We start from the raw sequence: 13,489 nt of genomic DNA, 5'->3' as shown, positions 1-13,489 counted from the left end.
CACAGACTCTGGGGGTATACAGATTGGGGAGGACACAGACTCGGCGGGGCATACAAACTCTGGGGGGGGGACAGTCTCTGGGGGTATACAGACTCTGGGGAGGACACAGACTCGGCGGGGAATACAGACTCTGGGGGGGACACAGACTCGGCGGGGCATACAAACTCTGGGGGGGGACACAGACTCTGGGGGTATACAGACTCTGGGGAGGACACAGACTCGGCGGGGTATACAGACTCTGGGGGTATACAGACTCTGGGGAGGACACAGACTCGGCGGGGTATACAGACTCGGCGGGGTATACAGACTCTGGGGGGGACACAGACTCTGGGAGTATACAGACTCTGGGGGGACACAATCTTGGCGAGGCAAACAGACTCTGGGGGACACACAGACTCTGGGGAGGACACAGACTCGGCGGGGTATACAGACTCTGGTGGGGGACACAGACTCTGGGAGTATACAGACTCTGGGGGGACACAGACTCGGCGGGGAATACAGACTCTGGGGGGGACACAGACTCGGCGGGGGACACAGACTCTGGGGGTATACAGACTGGGGAGGACACAGACTCGGCGGGGCATACAAACTCTGGGGGGGGGACAGTCTCTGGGGGTATACAGACTCTGGGGAGGACACAGACTCGGCGGGGAATACAGACTCTGGGGGGGACACAGACTCGGCGGGGCATACAAACTCTGGGGGGGGACACAGACTCTGGGGGTATACAGACTCTGGGGAGGACACAGACTCGGCGGGGTATACAGACTCTGGGGGGGACACAGACTCGGCGGGGTATACAGACTCTGGGGGGGACACAGACTCGGCGGGGCATACAAACTCTGGGGGGGGGACAGTCTCTGGGGGTATACAGACTCTGGGGAGGACACAGACTCAGCGGGGAATACAGACTCTGGGGAGGACACAGACTCTGGGGGTATACAGACTCTGGGGGGGACACAGACTCAGGGGGTATACAGACTCTGGGGGGGACACAGACTCGGTGGGGCATACAAACTCTGGGGGTATACAGACTCTGGGGAGGACACAGACTCGGCGGGGTATACAGACTCGGCGGGGTATACAGACTCTGGGGGGGACACAGACTCTGGGAGTATACAGACTCTGGAGGGGGACACAGACTCTGGGGAGAGACACAGACTCGGCGGGGTATACAGACTCTGGGGGGGACACAGACTCTGGGAGTATACAGACTCTGGGGGGACACAATCTTGGCGAGGCAAACAGACTCTGGGGGACACACAGACTCTGGGGAGGACACAGACTCGGCGGGGTATACAGACTCTGGTGGGGGACACAGACTCTGGGAGTATACAGACTCTGGGGGGACACAGACTCGGCGGGGAATACAGACTCTGGGGGGGACACAGACTCGGCGGGGGACACAGACTCTGGGGGTATACAGACTGGGGAGGACACAGACTCGGCGGGGCATACAAACTCTGGGGGGGGGACAGTCTCTGGGGGTATACAGACTCTGGGGAGGACACAGACTCGGCGGGGAATACAGACTCTGGGGGGGACACAGACTCGGCGGGGCATACAAACTCTGGGGGGGGACACAGACTCTGGGGGTATACAGACTCTGGGGAGGACACAGACTCGGCGGGGTATACAGACTCTGGGGGGGACACAGACTCGGCGGGGTATACAGACTCTGGGGGGGACACAGACTCGGCGGGGCATACAAACTCTGGGGGGGGGACAGTCTCTGGGGGTATACAGACTCTGGGGAGGACACAGACTCAGCGGGGAATACAGACTCTGGGGAGGACACAGACTCTGGGGGTATACAGACTCTGGGGGGGACACAGACTCAGGGGGTATACAGACTCTGGGGGGGACACAGACTCGGTGGGGCATACAAACTCTGGGGGTATACAGACTCTGGGGAGGACACAGACTCGGCGGGGTATACAGACTCGGCGGGGTATACAGACTCTGGGGGGGACACAGACTCTGGGAGTATACAGACTCTGGAGGGGGACACAGACTCTGGGGAGAGACACAGACTCGGCGGGGTATACAGACTCTGGGGGGAGGACACAGACTCGGCGGGGTATACAGACTCTGGGGGGGACACAGACTCGGCGGGGTATACAGACTCTGGGGGGGGACACAGACTCGGAGGGGACACAGATACAGGAAGGGTACATGTGACCAGTCCCTAGTAAGGGTGTCCTGATTCAAAGGAGCCACGCCAATGAGTCATCATTGTGGGAATTACAAGCAGGCGGTGTTGGTGTAGGAGGATTCCTTTTAATAATGACAAAACAGTTCCAGGTGTCCATGTTAAATTATGTTTCATTATGTATAATGAAATTTATGCCTGTTACTATTACGATGAGCACAGGACAGTGTCCTGTTAAGGAAAGCCACATCAGGGTTTGGAATGGCTGTGGATATACTTCAGACATTTTACCAAAGCTGTTTATCTGGAACACCTGCGTCACGCGGCCTGTTCCAGGTGCAGCCTGAGGGTTTCCTGAGGGTGCTACGTAAGTTCAACCTGCACCTGAGGTGGAAGCACCTGGGCCTCTTCCTGGCCAGATGCGGCCTGGAGGTCCAGAGGACTGGCATTGATTACCCAGAGTTCCTGAGGCGCTTCCAGGACCGGGGCGATGAGGGCGTCTTGCAGCGGATCCTGTCTGACCCGAAGCACAAGTGTGTTCTGTGTGTGGACTGCCGTACATTTACAGATATTTCCATCTTGCAGTCGTAGATGTTTACAGATGCATCTTAACTTGCAGAAATAGCTTATTCCACAGGCTAGAGAAGGCATTACAGCTCAGCATCAGTAATCTCCAGTAAACCGTTGATTATTCATTCCTTTCACGGTTTTAGGATGTTTAAGATCTAAGAATAAGGTATCGCTGTGAGAAAGCTGTAGCAATAATAATGATGACAATAATAATAAGAACTGTAGGGTTTCAGCACTGGACTAAAGATGTAGTGATTTATGTCATTTGGACAGCTAACCCATTTTAGTCAGTACCTGTGGAGGGTTAGACTGATCCTCTGATTGGTTCCTTTGCTGGCACGTTGAGCCCTAAGCTGCTGGGTGTCATATTCTCATTGGTCAGATTCCACAAGGGTGGTGGCACTGGTCATGCCTCCTCAGTGACAGTGGCCGAGGCCCGGCTGGCCCACCTTTTCCAGTCAGAGTACCTGGGGCTCCTGGAGGCCTTCAGGTATGTGGTCCCGCCCCCCACCCCCCGTGCCCCACCTTGCACTGACAGTCCCCGGGCAGCAGGTGGAGCAGCGTTTAAAGAGCTGCACTACTCATCATCCAGCTTTAGCAGTGGCTTCATCCAAAGTGTTCAAATATTTAAAAAAAACTAAATCAGTCTTTGATAACTGTTTATCTAGTCAGAACTATGGCGGTCCAGAGTTTGACCCAAAACGACAGGACAGAGTCTGAAGAAGGTGCCAGCCAATCCCAGTGTGCCCACACACCGAATACACACAGCCACACACACACATCAAAACACACAATCACACCAACCAAACGCAGTCACACACAACAAACCCACACAGTCACGCACACACACACATCAAAACACACAATCACACCAACGAAACGCATAGTCACACACAACAAACCCACACAGTCACGCACACACACACATCAAAACACACAATCACACCAACCAAACGCAGTCACACACAAGAAACCCACACAGCCACACACACACATCAAAACACACAATCACACCAACCAAACACATAGTTACACACAAGAAACCCACACAGTCACGCACACACACACACACACACACACACATGAAAACACACAATCACACCAACCAAATGCATAGTCAAACACAACAAACCCATACAGTCACGTACACAGCCACACACACACACAGACACACACCAAATGCAAACAGCCACCATGTGCAACATAACACACAGAGTCAAACACGCACATCATAACACACACACACAGTACAGATTACGGTGTTACTGATTTGTCACAGAAATATACAGCTTTCTCTCATTCTCTTCAGCTGTGGACCTATGATATGTTTTCCTTCCCCCATGTCATCCCATTGAATTAAAGTATTCGGACGAGGACTGCGGTTCTCCGCTAGATGTGGTTGCAGACAGTTCCCCTTTCAGCAGGATCTGTGTGTCGGCCATGAGCGCAGGGGTGACATCAGCTCTGGGGTAACATGGCTGGTTTTATCATGCTCCTCTGTGTTTTTAATTTTCAGGAGCCTAGACAAGTATGGCAAGAAGACAGTGAGCCAAGAGGAGTTTCGGGCAGTTTTGGAGAGCAGGTACCCGCCTTGGTGTCCCTCCTGCCAGTGTCCCTCATTCTGGTGTGTGCCCCCTGTGTGTCCCTCCCCTTGTTTCCTCTGCCCCTGTGTCTGTCCTGCTGGTGTCTCTCTTCCCTGAGTCCCTCCTCCTGGTGCCCCTTCTGCTGGTGTCCCTCTTCCCTGAGTCCCTCCTCCTGGTGTCCCTTCTGCTGGTGTCTCTCTTCCCTGTGTCCCTTTTACCGGCATTCCTCCCGCTGGTGTCCCTCTTGCCGTTGTCACTCCTCCTGGTGTACCTCTTCCCTGTGTCCCACCTGCCAGTGTCTCTCCTCCTGGTGTCTTTCCTGCTGATGTCCCTCTTGCGGGTGTTCCTCCTCCTGATGTCCCTCTTGCGGGTGTTCCTCCTCCTGATGTCCCTCTTGCGGGTGTTCCTCCTCATGATGTCCCTCTTGCGGGTGTTCCTCCTCCTGATGTCCCTCTTGCGGGTGTTCCTCCTCCTGATGTCCCTCTTGCGGGTGTTCCTCCTCCTGATGTCCCTCTTGCGGGTGTTCCTCCTCATGATGTCCCTCTTGTGGGTGTTCCTCCTCCTGATGTCCCTCTTGCGGGTGTTCCTCCTCCTGATGTCCCTCTTGCGGGTGTTCCTCCTCATGATGTCCCTCTTGCGGGTGTTCCTCCTCCTGATGTCCCTCTTGCGGGTGTTCCTCCTCCTGATGTCCCTCTTGCGGGTGTTCCTCCTCATGATGTCCCTCTTGTGGGTGTTCCTGCTCAGGATGTCCCTCCTCCTGGTGCCCCTCTTCTCTGTCTCCCTCCTCCTGCTGTCCTTTTTCCCTATGTCCCTCCTCCTGATGTCCCTCCTGGTATCACCCCTGGTGTCCCTCTTCCATGTGTCACTCCTTCTAATGTCCTTCTTGCCCACGTCCCTCCTCCTATTGTTCTTCCTGCCCGTGTCCCTCCTCCTGATGCCGGTGTCCCTTTTGATGTTGTTCCATGTGTCAGTGTCCCTCTTACTGGTGTGTCTTCAGTTGGTTTTATTTACTGTGTACTGTGTGACCATGGATATCTGTGTGTATAGCGATATAAGTTTTTGTGTATGTGTGTCGTGCAGTGGTGGGCAGAGCTAACTGAAAAGTTAGCTTTTTATAACCATTGGTCCACTAACTCTAAAGTTTAATTCAATAACGTTAAACCTAATAAACCACTAAACAATTTACTGAAAGCAAACGATAAGCGCTAACTGCTATTTTTTATTTTATGAATCATACTTAGAGATCTGAAATTCTAACCTGTTTAACAAGTTAGTTCTGCAGTCCCAGAGTAATTACCTGTGGATATGTAGGACTCTGTAGGATTCTGTCTGCAGAATAAGTTTTCTTTGAATGATATTCTTGGGGACTACAAACATGGCACCGTTTACCTGGAACTAGGAAGGACAGTCTCAGCTCTTTACTAATCTGTAACTCTTTCAATCAGGAAATAAATGGAAAATAGCCAGGGACTGAAGCAGGGGGGTATTCCATGAAAGTAGCTAAAGAGAGGCAGACTTTCCCAGACAAGCCAGACTCAAACTATCTCCATCTCTAAACTTAGCCTCGTGTTGTTCCACTAACGCAGTTCAGCTTTAACTAATCAAGGCTCATACAAGACAGACTTGCATAGTCTCACTTAAGAAGCCCAAATAAATGGATGAACGATAGATCGACCAAATGAGCCGGAAAGCGTGTAAAACGAGAGCGGTGTTTCTGTCCGAATAAACGCCGCTGATGGAGCTGTATGAAAAATACAAAGATGTAATCGTTAAAAAAAAAGGCAATACTGTGGCCATAAACACAGCCAGGGAGTTGGCTTGGCAATGAATTGCAGACAGACTAAATGGAGAAGTTGTAATGTAACAAGTGCTGGTGCCATTTTACAGTAAGGCTACCCATATAAAGGGTTATGAATGGTGTATTATCTGGTTATTAATTAGGTTGTAACACTGTAAATTATTAATAGACAGTTATAAACAAGTTATAACACAGTTTTCTTTTTATTAATGAGTTACTACCATTTACAAGGCAAATGGGAGCCTTATTGTAAAGTGGTGCCCAAGTGCTTAGTACAGTGGTACGGTGGTACAGTGGTTTATGCCGTCACCTTACCCCGCAAAAGTTCCTGGTTCGATCCCTATAGCCAATGGGGAACCTTCTGGGTTACTTTCACGTGTCATTCTTATGGTATAATGTTATTCTGTATTATTTGAACTCTGTAAAATACTTTCAATCGCATTCGTGTGAAATGTCCTGCACAAATAACTGTCTTGTCTTTGCTTTTTACTAACAAACTTTCAAAGTAGACAGTGACCAAGCAAAATATAAAAATATCTTCCTGTTCGTATTGTTTTAATTGATTTTTTTTTTTATTTCAGTCATTGCATTTCCTTTGTATTATGGGTACGCTTTTATTATAATTATTTTGAAATTCATTGGAATGCTGACACGTGATTTTTTTTATAGCCTTTATTATATGTATTACATGACATGAGTAGTGAAATTTCCTCTGACGGAACGATCTTATGGGTATCAGTTCCCACATGTCCGACGTTCTTAGAGACAACGCTTAACTAAGCGAGACATCTAACCTGGTCCGGAGCAGACTTGTTCACTCGCCTGTTACCATCATAGCTCAGCGGGGATTCATTGAAGACACGTTGATAGAATGGAATTCCCACTTAAATGCGCCAGACTTGTCAAAATAAGTCAGACTTTCCCTTAATCCTGCTTTGTGGAACTCCCCCCTGGACTTGTTGTTAAGCCGAATGACGTGTCATATTTAAGGTAGCCTGGGCTAAATGTTAGTGAACAAAAATAAAGTCCATTTAAACTGGGGTACCGGAAATCAGAAAAGTTTCATGATACAGACCCCTGGTCTCCGCTTAGTTCAGGGTACCCCAGTGTAATTGGACTTTATCTTCGTTCACTTGCATTCAGCCCAGACTACCTTAAATTTAACAAGTTAATTCACGCCTTGTGTTTACACGCAGTCAGCCAACAGGCTGTTACAGACTCGCTAACAACAGAACAGAACGAATATGTGTGATTTTAGGATTTACAAACACCATTAAACACTTTACCTGTGAGAAAATGTTAGTGGATTTACGGTTAGTGGAACTAAATTTAGAGGAAGCTATATGGTCCGCTAAGGCTTTTTGAAGTTAACACAAGTGCTAATCCACTAATGAAAAAGTTCGCTAATTACCAGTTAGCAGATTAGCGGATCCCTACCCACCACTGGTGTCGTGTCAGTGTGTGACTGCGTGCTGTGCGGGTTACGGTAAGTCTGTGTATCTGTGTGCCTTTGGGGTCAATCCCTTGATTGAGAGGTAAAGCAGCTCGTCATCTCACACCAATGGTCAGTGAGGGCCTGGTTCACCTCTGACCCTGCCATGTGGGGCCTTGTCGCTTTGCCCCCCCACCAGGCTCTGACAGAAGGTCAATGGGCAGCGTATGCTGACAGCCCCCCACCCCCCAGGCCTTGAGGCCCTTACCCTGCACACCCCCTTCCAGGTTTCAGCTGGTGATGACCGACCCCCAGTTTGAACAGCTGCTGGACAGCCTGCCCCTGGACGAGGACGGAAATGTCCAGTACGCCCTCTTCATGGCCCCCTTCGACACACGGTAATCCCCCCCCCCCCTGCCGGCTCTTGTTCCATTTCAGGGAGTTGCTGTTCTTTCAGCCTCCTGCTCTGCTCCTCACGCGCTGGACAGGAGGCTGTCCTCCTTCCCATGATGCTCTGGGGTCATTTAATCTAACTTGCTAGTGGAAATACCCATTATTTATGCAAAGGATGCTCTGACCACCCCGCCACCTGAAAAAGACCTCCCTGCCCTTAAATATGTGATGCAGTCTGTCTGCTGCTGTCATATCCATCCTGGAACGTGTTCTCCACAACAGCAGGCTTACAGCTCACACACCCGTGAAAATGGACGCCTACTTCATGATAGTGATTTACCAGTTTGGGTAATGCTTCACATTAACTGCACCTTCATAATGCTCTTTATAATGCATTCATAGAGCATTCGTAAGCAGCTCATAAGTTATACCTTAACGTCCTAACATAGTTTAACAGCTTTAATATACATTTATAACAAACATCACAGCCTCTCCCCAGGTTACAATGGGGTTACATTCCAATAAGCCTGTTGTAAGATGAAAATGCATTTTAATACAGTAACCTAACCTCACAGACATCATAGCTTGGCCAAGCCTACTTTTCACGTGCTTAGAACACATACATTAGCCTACAGTCGGGCAAAATCATTAACACAAAGCCCATTTTATAATAAACTGTTGAATATCTCATGTAATTTATTAAATTATATACTGAAAGAGAAAAACATTTACTCATCGCAAAGTTGAAATATCATAACCCAGGGAGTGTCTGTATATGATTATACAATTATAATGTTTGTTATGATCATAGGTTGTTTGTTATCAATGTATATTAAAGTAGTTAATATATGTTATGATGTTAAGGTATACTTACAGGTGTCACGCCCGGCTCGTCCGATCCTCGTGTGTGCCACGCCCCCCTCGTTACCTTGTGTTAATTCCTGATTGTCATCACCTGTTGCCTGTTATTTCGGCTTGTTTCATGTATATTAGTCCACGTCTTCCTTAGTTGGGTGTCCGTCATTGATGTTAGTTCGTCGCCGTCTGCCCCGTGTTTCCCTGAATAAACCCGTTGCCTGTGGATTCTCTCCTTCGTGCCTCGTCTTTCCCCGCGATCATAACAACAGGCTGCTTGTGCATGCATTATGAAGGTGCACAGAATGTTCTATGAATGCATTATGAAGGTGCACTGAATATTTTATGAATGCATTATAAAGCTGCACTGAATGTTCTATGAATGCATTATGAAGGTGCACTGAATGTTCTATGAATGCATTATAAAGGCATTATGAAGGTGAACCCAAATTTGCAGAAAACTAAATGTACAAACTAAAGAAAGTAACAGAGAAACTCATAGCGTGTGAGCTTCCTTGTGTTGTTTTATATTAGCAGCCACAGCTCTTCACAGCGTGGTGACTGCCCTAATTATTATGGTTATTATTCTAATCATTCTTGCTATTATCACCCTGGCTGTTACCCTCAAAGCCCTGCTTCTGTCAGCCCAGTTAGCTCCCTCTCTATCCCCAACCGCATTACTTTCACAAAGCGCTTATTTTCTCCCAGGGTTAGTTTATGAATGGCCCACAAATCCAGTGGCTGTGTAAACCTTTCTCAGTCAGCTACAGGGTAATGAATTTTAAAGGGCTTCTGTAACGACTGGCCCGGCCTGTGTGTGTGGCTGTGCCTGTTTGTGTGTTTATCTGTGGCTGAGTGTGGCCAGGACAGGCCGGGTGGCTGGGTGGGTGAGTGTCAGTCTCAGTGTGCACAGGGGATAAAGACCTAGAGAAGCAGGCTGGCTTAGCTGACAGGTGACAAGGGTTACTCTGAATGGGGATTTTGTAATAGCAACAGGGAGGAAAGCGCAGCCACCAAGGCTCGTGAAAGGGGAGAATGGGCAACACCGGGGACTTAGCATTGCGCTAATCAAACTGTTCTGCTGTCTAGGTTTGAAAAAAGAAGGAAACAGTGAGACCCTAAACCAGCCTCAATTGCAGCACCCCCTGTGTCAGTCGGGGGGGGGGGGGGGGGGCGCATTGTGGCCTCTGCCCCCCCTCCACCGACATTGACATATTAGTCAAAAGGTCTCCAGCTATCTTGGAACACCTCTCTGACGGACACTGTCACATGGACCAGATTCTGCTTCACTTTCGTTTATTTCGGGGAAAATTCCCAGCAAAGGCATGTAATTCCCCCCCCCCCCCCCAGTTGATGGTCGTGAAAATGAGCAAATTCCCTCTTGGGGCTGGAGGGGGTTGGGTGGCGGCTGGGTGCTCTGTGCCTTTGAGCCAGCAGGCCCATCGACAATGTGGTCATTATGGGTGCACATTTTTAGAGCTGTGCTACGGTGTAATGCCTCAGATACGGGGCAGCTGGGTGGGGGGGCCGTTGTTTTGGAGGTTAACCACCCCAATGTCTTCCATCTCTCCCACTCTGGCCTCTCTTCCCTTAGAATCTGACTAGGACCGGCGTGGCCGGTGGGTGTCATCCTTCTGTGGTGCCTGTGTGGTCCCGGCGTGGGTCGGCCTGGGGGTATCTGAGCACGCCGCCCTGGGGAGGGGGGGGGGAGTCTGCAGGGCCGGTGCTGGTGCTCTCACAGATCACTGTGGGAACCCAGGGGGGCATCTTTGGCTGATCTGCCACCCACCGCCGTCCATTTTAATTTCTCATTCATTGCCGGCGTGGGCGGAGAGACAGTAACGGCAGAGACACCCCAATCACAAGTGGCTGTGCGGTGGACCTCCCCCCCGACAATGGCGGCAGTGTCGCCGTGGCCCGGCCGCGGACTTTCCTGGATATTCTTCCCATGTCGGTTTAATCACTACTGGGCGGTAGCTCCATTAAGGATTACCATATCATTAATAGTATCCATGACTTTTGTTCAAAGGGCTACTTGTGTAATGTTGCCTTGTGGATGTGCTGGCTAATCCGCTCAGCGCAGCTGTAAGGGGGGGCGAGCGCAGGAGAATCCCAGCTCCGGGGGGGGGGGGGGATCAGCTCCTTGGAAAACAGATACAAACAACAGTCAACTCAAAACCGGCCCCCCAGCACCCAAACCAACACAACGCTGAAAAAAAAGCATCCATTCTACACTTCCATGTTTATCCGTGGCTCCCCCTCAGCCCTGTCTGTCCAGCCCTGGCCAACGTCTTCCCCATTCATGGGGGCTTTCCTTGCCATCAGCACCCCCCCCCCAGACGTTCGGCAGATTAGTGGACAACAATACAGTTTTCAATGTAAAAATAGAAAAATATAATGAGCACCTATTAACTTTGCTCTGTCCACCCAGCCTACTTTCATTTGACTGGGTCTTTTTCCAGTCCTGTTTGTTGCTGGTTTTTGTTATTTTTTGCTGGGGGTGCAGTTGTTAAAAAAAAAAACAGAAAATGTGACTCAATCAGTCGCCTGAATACCATTGATGCTTCTGGAGGGAGCTCCAAATGGAATCGGCAGATCCAGAACCATATGGACATCCATGCCCCAAATACCCGGCCCCAGTGACCGGCCAGAATCCCACTATGATCCAGAGGACACGGCACCTAGTTCTGGGATTTTCCACTGGCCTGTCTTCGGCTGCGGCCCGGCCCGTCTTCTCCAGCTGGCCGCTTCCCCAGACTCTCCCCTTAAAATAAATATTTAGAGTGGGGGGCGTGGTGAAGGCAGGCCTGCTCAGTGAACCAGAATCCTCGCGGTAAGCCGGCGGGGCCCGACGCGGCTGGCAGCTCACCGGTGTCTCCTGGGAGCCCCTGGCGAGGGCACCAGGCAGCCAGAGAGGTGGCACCTGTTTGAACAAAGGTGTCATTATGTTTGTCCTGTTATCATTAAAATAATATGACAAAAAGACCCAAGACGACTAGATGCATTTCAGCCAAACGGCAGCTGCTGACCTGCATTAGACGGAATATGATATGTTTTGTATTGTCAGCGAGGTGTTTTGACCAAAAGTAAAAGTACAGCCCTCTTATAGCATTGTGTGCTGAGAAGCCCTTGGGATTGACACACTTAGATGTTTCCTGCTCTCCAGAGTCCTAGGTTCGAAAGGTTCATTTTGACCTTATTTTCGGGACTGTTGCCGTTGGACTGGTGGTGGCCTAGCCTTTGTTGCGTGTCGCATTGTAGAGCTCTGTGCTGGAGCGCCATTGAGGGAGCAGCCTGATCTGATTGGGCCGGCTTAGCGATTGTGACAGTGGCCCCGCCTGCCGCCTTTCCCGTTGTGTGTGTCACCGGAACTTTGACCTCGTCCGCCATACACGGGAGGAATCTCAAAATGCTTCCATGGAAAGCGGGCCGGCCTGGAGCCCTGCCCCCACCCCGTTTGGGCTGGCAGCGCAAAACCCAATCCCGGGCCGCTACACATCCCCTGAGTTATGTGCGTATCAGCTGGGTGGGGCGGGGCTGGCAGTGTGGGGGCGGGGTAGGCCTCAGTGAGGTGGGCCAATTAGCTGGGCGGCCCGGTTCTGGACCTCTTGTCAGTCCACCTTAAATCTCCCCCTGTCTGATCCCTTTCACTTCCCTCCACTGACGCGTTGCTCTTCGGGGGAGTCAGCCCCTTTAGAGCCCCCCCCCCCCCCCACCACAAAAAGGCTTAATTCCATCCCCACATGCACCCTCTGGCTTTTACGTGCTTTTTTCACAAGGATTGTTTTTTTTTTTTTTTTTTTAAATGGGTCCCTAGTTTTAGCCCCAGTGGGTGTCACTCTGTTGAGGGGGTCTCCTTAACGCCCTCCTAGGGGGCAGTAGAATCCCCCCCCCCCCAGCCCCTTCCAACTAGCAGAGAGATATTCCTGTGGGATCCTACGACCATGGGTATACTGCAGGGGGCACCTTTGCTGAGTCCCTCAGGGAGATGGGCAGGGTGGTGTCCCACGGAAAGGGGGGGGGGGTGGTGGGTCAGACGTCCCTGCTTTGTGCCCCCGCCCCGCCCCATAACTCGTGGACTGGCCGATTCCCGCTGTGCACTGTGCTGTCCGACACGGGAACCCCGCTGAGAGAGCCTGAGGGCTGCCTGCCCCCCCCGCCCCCAACCGGCCCAGGGGGGAGGGGGGCATCAAACCTTGCTGGTGTCGTGCTCCTGTGCCCTGACTGTCAGGCTGAATCCTCAGGGTTAATTATCTAGTCATCTAATTATTATTCTAATTATTGTAATTGGCCAGCTGTGTAATTAGTGCAAAGAGTGCAAACCGGATTTCACAGTGAAGGCGGACATCTGGCTTTGGTGTCGCCCCCTACAGGCTCTCTTATGTGCTGAGGATTCAGTGGCATCGTTGGATCCTTCTGGGGACTTTAACCTAAACACCCCATTGGGATCTCCAGGTTTGCATCTGGCGTTCCCAGCCCAGGTCGGGTTCCGATTTCAGGGTGGCAAGAGAGGGATGGAGCCCAGGCCCTCAGGGCCCTCAGGGGAGAAATAAGCCCGGCTCAGGGGGGATAGGGCCGAGCCACTTTCTGCCTCTGCTAATCAGGGATTATTCCACATGTAGCCATTAGCATTCATTTGCTAATTCCCCTTTCTGTCCCTTTCTCATTAAATGGATGAGCCTGTCTGAAAAGAGGCCGCGCTGAAT

General features: G+C 50.8%; 1 protein-coding gene across 2 annotated transcripts in view; it reads left to right on the top strand.

Moving 5' to 3' along the window:
- Positions 1-13,489, top strand: part of LOC111853628 (EF-hand calcium-binding domain-containing protein 6) — a 32,043-nt gene that overhangs the window by 11,996 nt on the left and 6,558 nt on the right. The window contains exons 10-13 of one of the 2 annotated variants that reach the window (XM_023830760.2): positions 2,489-2,685; positions 3,105-3,212; positions 4,239-4,346; positions 7,823-7,933. In XM_023830760.2, the coding sequence (XP_023686528.1) occupies positions 2,489-2,685; positions 3,105-3,212; positions 4,239-4,346; positions 7,823-7,933 (524 nt within the window). The remainder of the gene's footprint in view (positions 1-2,488; positions 2,686-3,104; positions 3,213-4,238; positions 4,347-7,822; positions 7,934-13,489) is intronic. The other variant, XM_023830759.2, reaches the window with a different exon arrangement.

This window comes from Paramormyrops kingsleyae, chromosome 25 (assembly GCF_048594095.1).
Source record: "Paramormyrops kingsleyae isolate MSU_618 chromosome 25, PKINGS_0.4, whole genome shotgun sequence".
Classification (NCBI taxonomy): domain Eukaryota; kingdom Metazoa; phylum Chordata; class Actinopteri; order Osteoglossiformes; family Mormyridae; genus Paramormyrops; species Paramormyrops kingsleyae.
The sequence above is the reverse complement of the archived record's forward strand: the minus strand, read 5'-3'. Positions and strand labels throughout refer to the sequence as shown.